This window comes from Austrofundulus limnaeus, unplaced genomic scaffold (genome assembly GCF_001266775.1).
Source record: "Austrofundulus limnaeus strain Quisiro unplaced genomic scaffold, Austrofundulus_limnaeus-1.0 Scaffold383, whole genome shotgun sequence".
NCBI lineage: Eukaryota > Metazoa > Chordata > Actinopteri > Cyprinodontiformes > Rivulidae > Austrofundulus > Austrofundulus limnaeus.
The window spans coordinates 102,810-103,905 of NW_013952785.1; the positions used below are offsets into that span (position 1 = coordinate 102,810).

Below are 1,096 nucleotides of genomic sequence, written 5' to 3' on the forward strand. Positions count from 1 at the left end.
CACCAGAACCCATGTGAAGACTAACCACAGTGACCTTATGCCCAATAGGTGAGTTAGAAATACACACATTAGTGATGTATCAATATGTCACTTCTGGTGTGTGGTTTGTTTATTTCTCTGTATTTGGCCCTGACTAAAAAAAGTTTGGACACCCCTGGTTTAGCTGAAAAATCGGCTGAATTTGATGTGCCGTCTCTCTTAAACAGTATTTGTTATAAAAGTGTTTTTTAAGAGCGGTTTTTCTGTTTCAAGTGAAACTAATTTTAAATACATGTATATTCAGGTTTATGACAACTCTGCTTGAACTAAATACCACAGTATGCCATTAGGATTGTAAAACAGGTTTAGAAAAGTGAGAAAAAACCAAATACTGTGAGTTTATTTTCTCGGCTGCTTCGATGTTAGTCACCTGTTCCATCTGGTGTACTTCGAACAAAGGTTGGGAGCATTTTGACTGTCGCCTCCTTGTGGGTGTCCTTCTTCAGGCCTCTTTCAATTTCCGCTCTCATGCGTTTCTTCACTTCTAACAGCTGCTTTTTGCTCAGCCTGAATTCTGCCAAAGTCTGCTGGATTTGGCGTGCCTGCTCTGTTAACCGGTAYGCCACTGCTGTCACCATGGCTGCACCTTTGCTGCTGCCACTTTCAGACAGCAGGAAGCGCACATCRGAGTCTGGAACCAAACGACGAACTGTCTTGTGCAGGCGGCGAGCATACCTGTTCAAAAAAAAAAAAAAGGGAGAGATATTTATGAGCAGGATCCAGTGTAACAATTTCCATCACTGTTTTACTTTACTAATCTAATTGGATGTTAAGATTGTTTCAACGWTGTGTTTTAAAAAGATGAACAGTGTGGTTGAAATTATGTTTTTAGCAGCCTATAAATCTGAATATTTTATGAAGGCCTGAATGGTGTGAAACAGAGAAAGACCAAATTGTTTTTGACCTGATTATTATTGTCCCCTGTCACCAAGGTGGGGGACATAGAAATGCTCTCCGTCCTTAACGAAGGACATCAGCAACAGTTGGCATTGAGTTGTTACCTCCGCCAAGAGCGAGGTAATGTTTTTGGTTGTGTCTGTCTGTCTGTCTGTCTGTC

The 1,096-nt window shown here is 41.1% G+C and overlaps 1 protein-coding gene across 1 annotated transcript in view; it reads right to left on the bottom strand.

The window, feature by feature from the left end:
* Positions 1-1,096, bottom strand: part of LOC106528469 (hexokinase-1) — a gene marked incomplete in the record, with an annotated part of 72,819 nt that overhangs the window by 32,773 nt on the left and 38,950 nt on the right. The window contains 1 exon segment of the mRNA XM_014023643.1: positions 410-714. Within this exon segment, the coding sequence (XP_013879097.1) occupies positions 410-714 (305 nt within the window).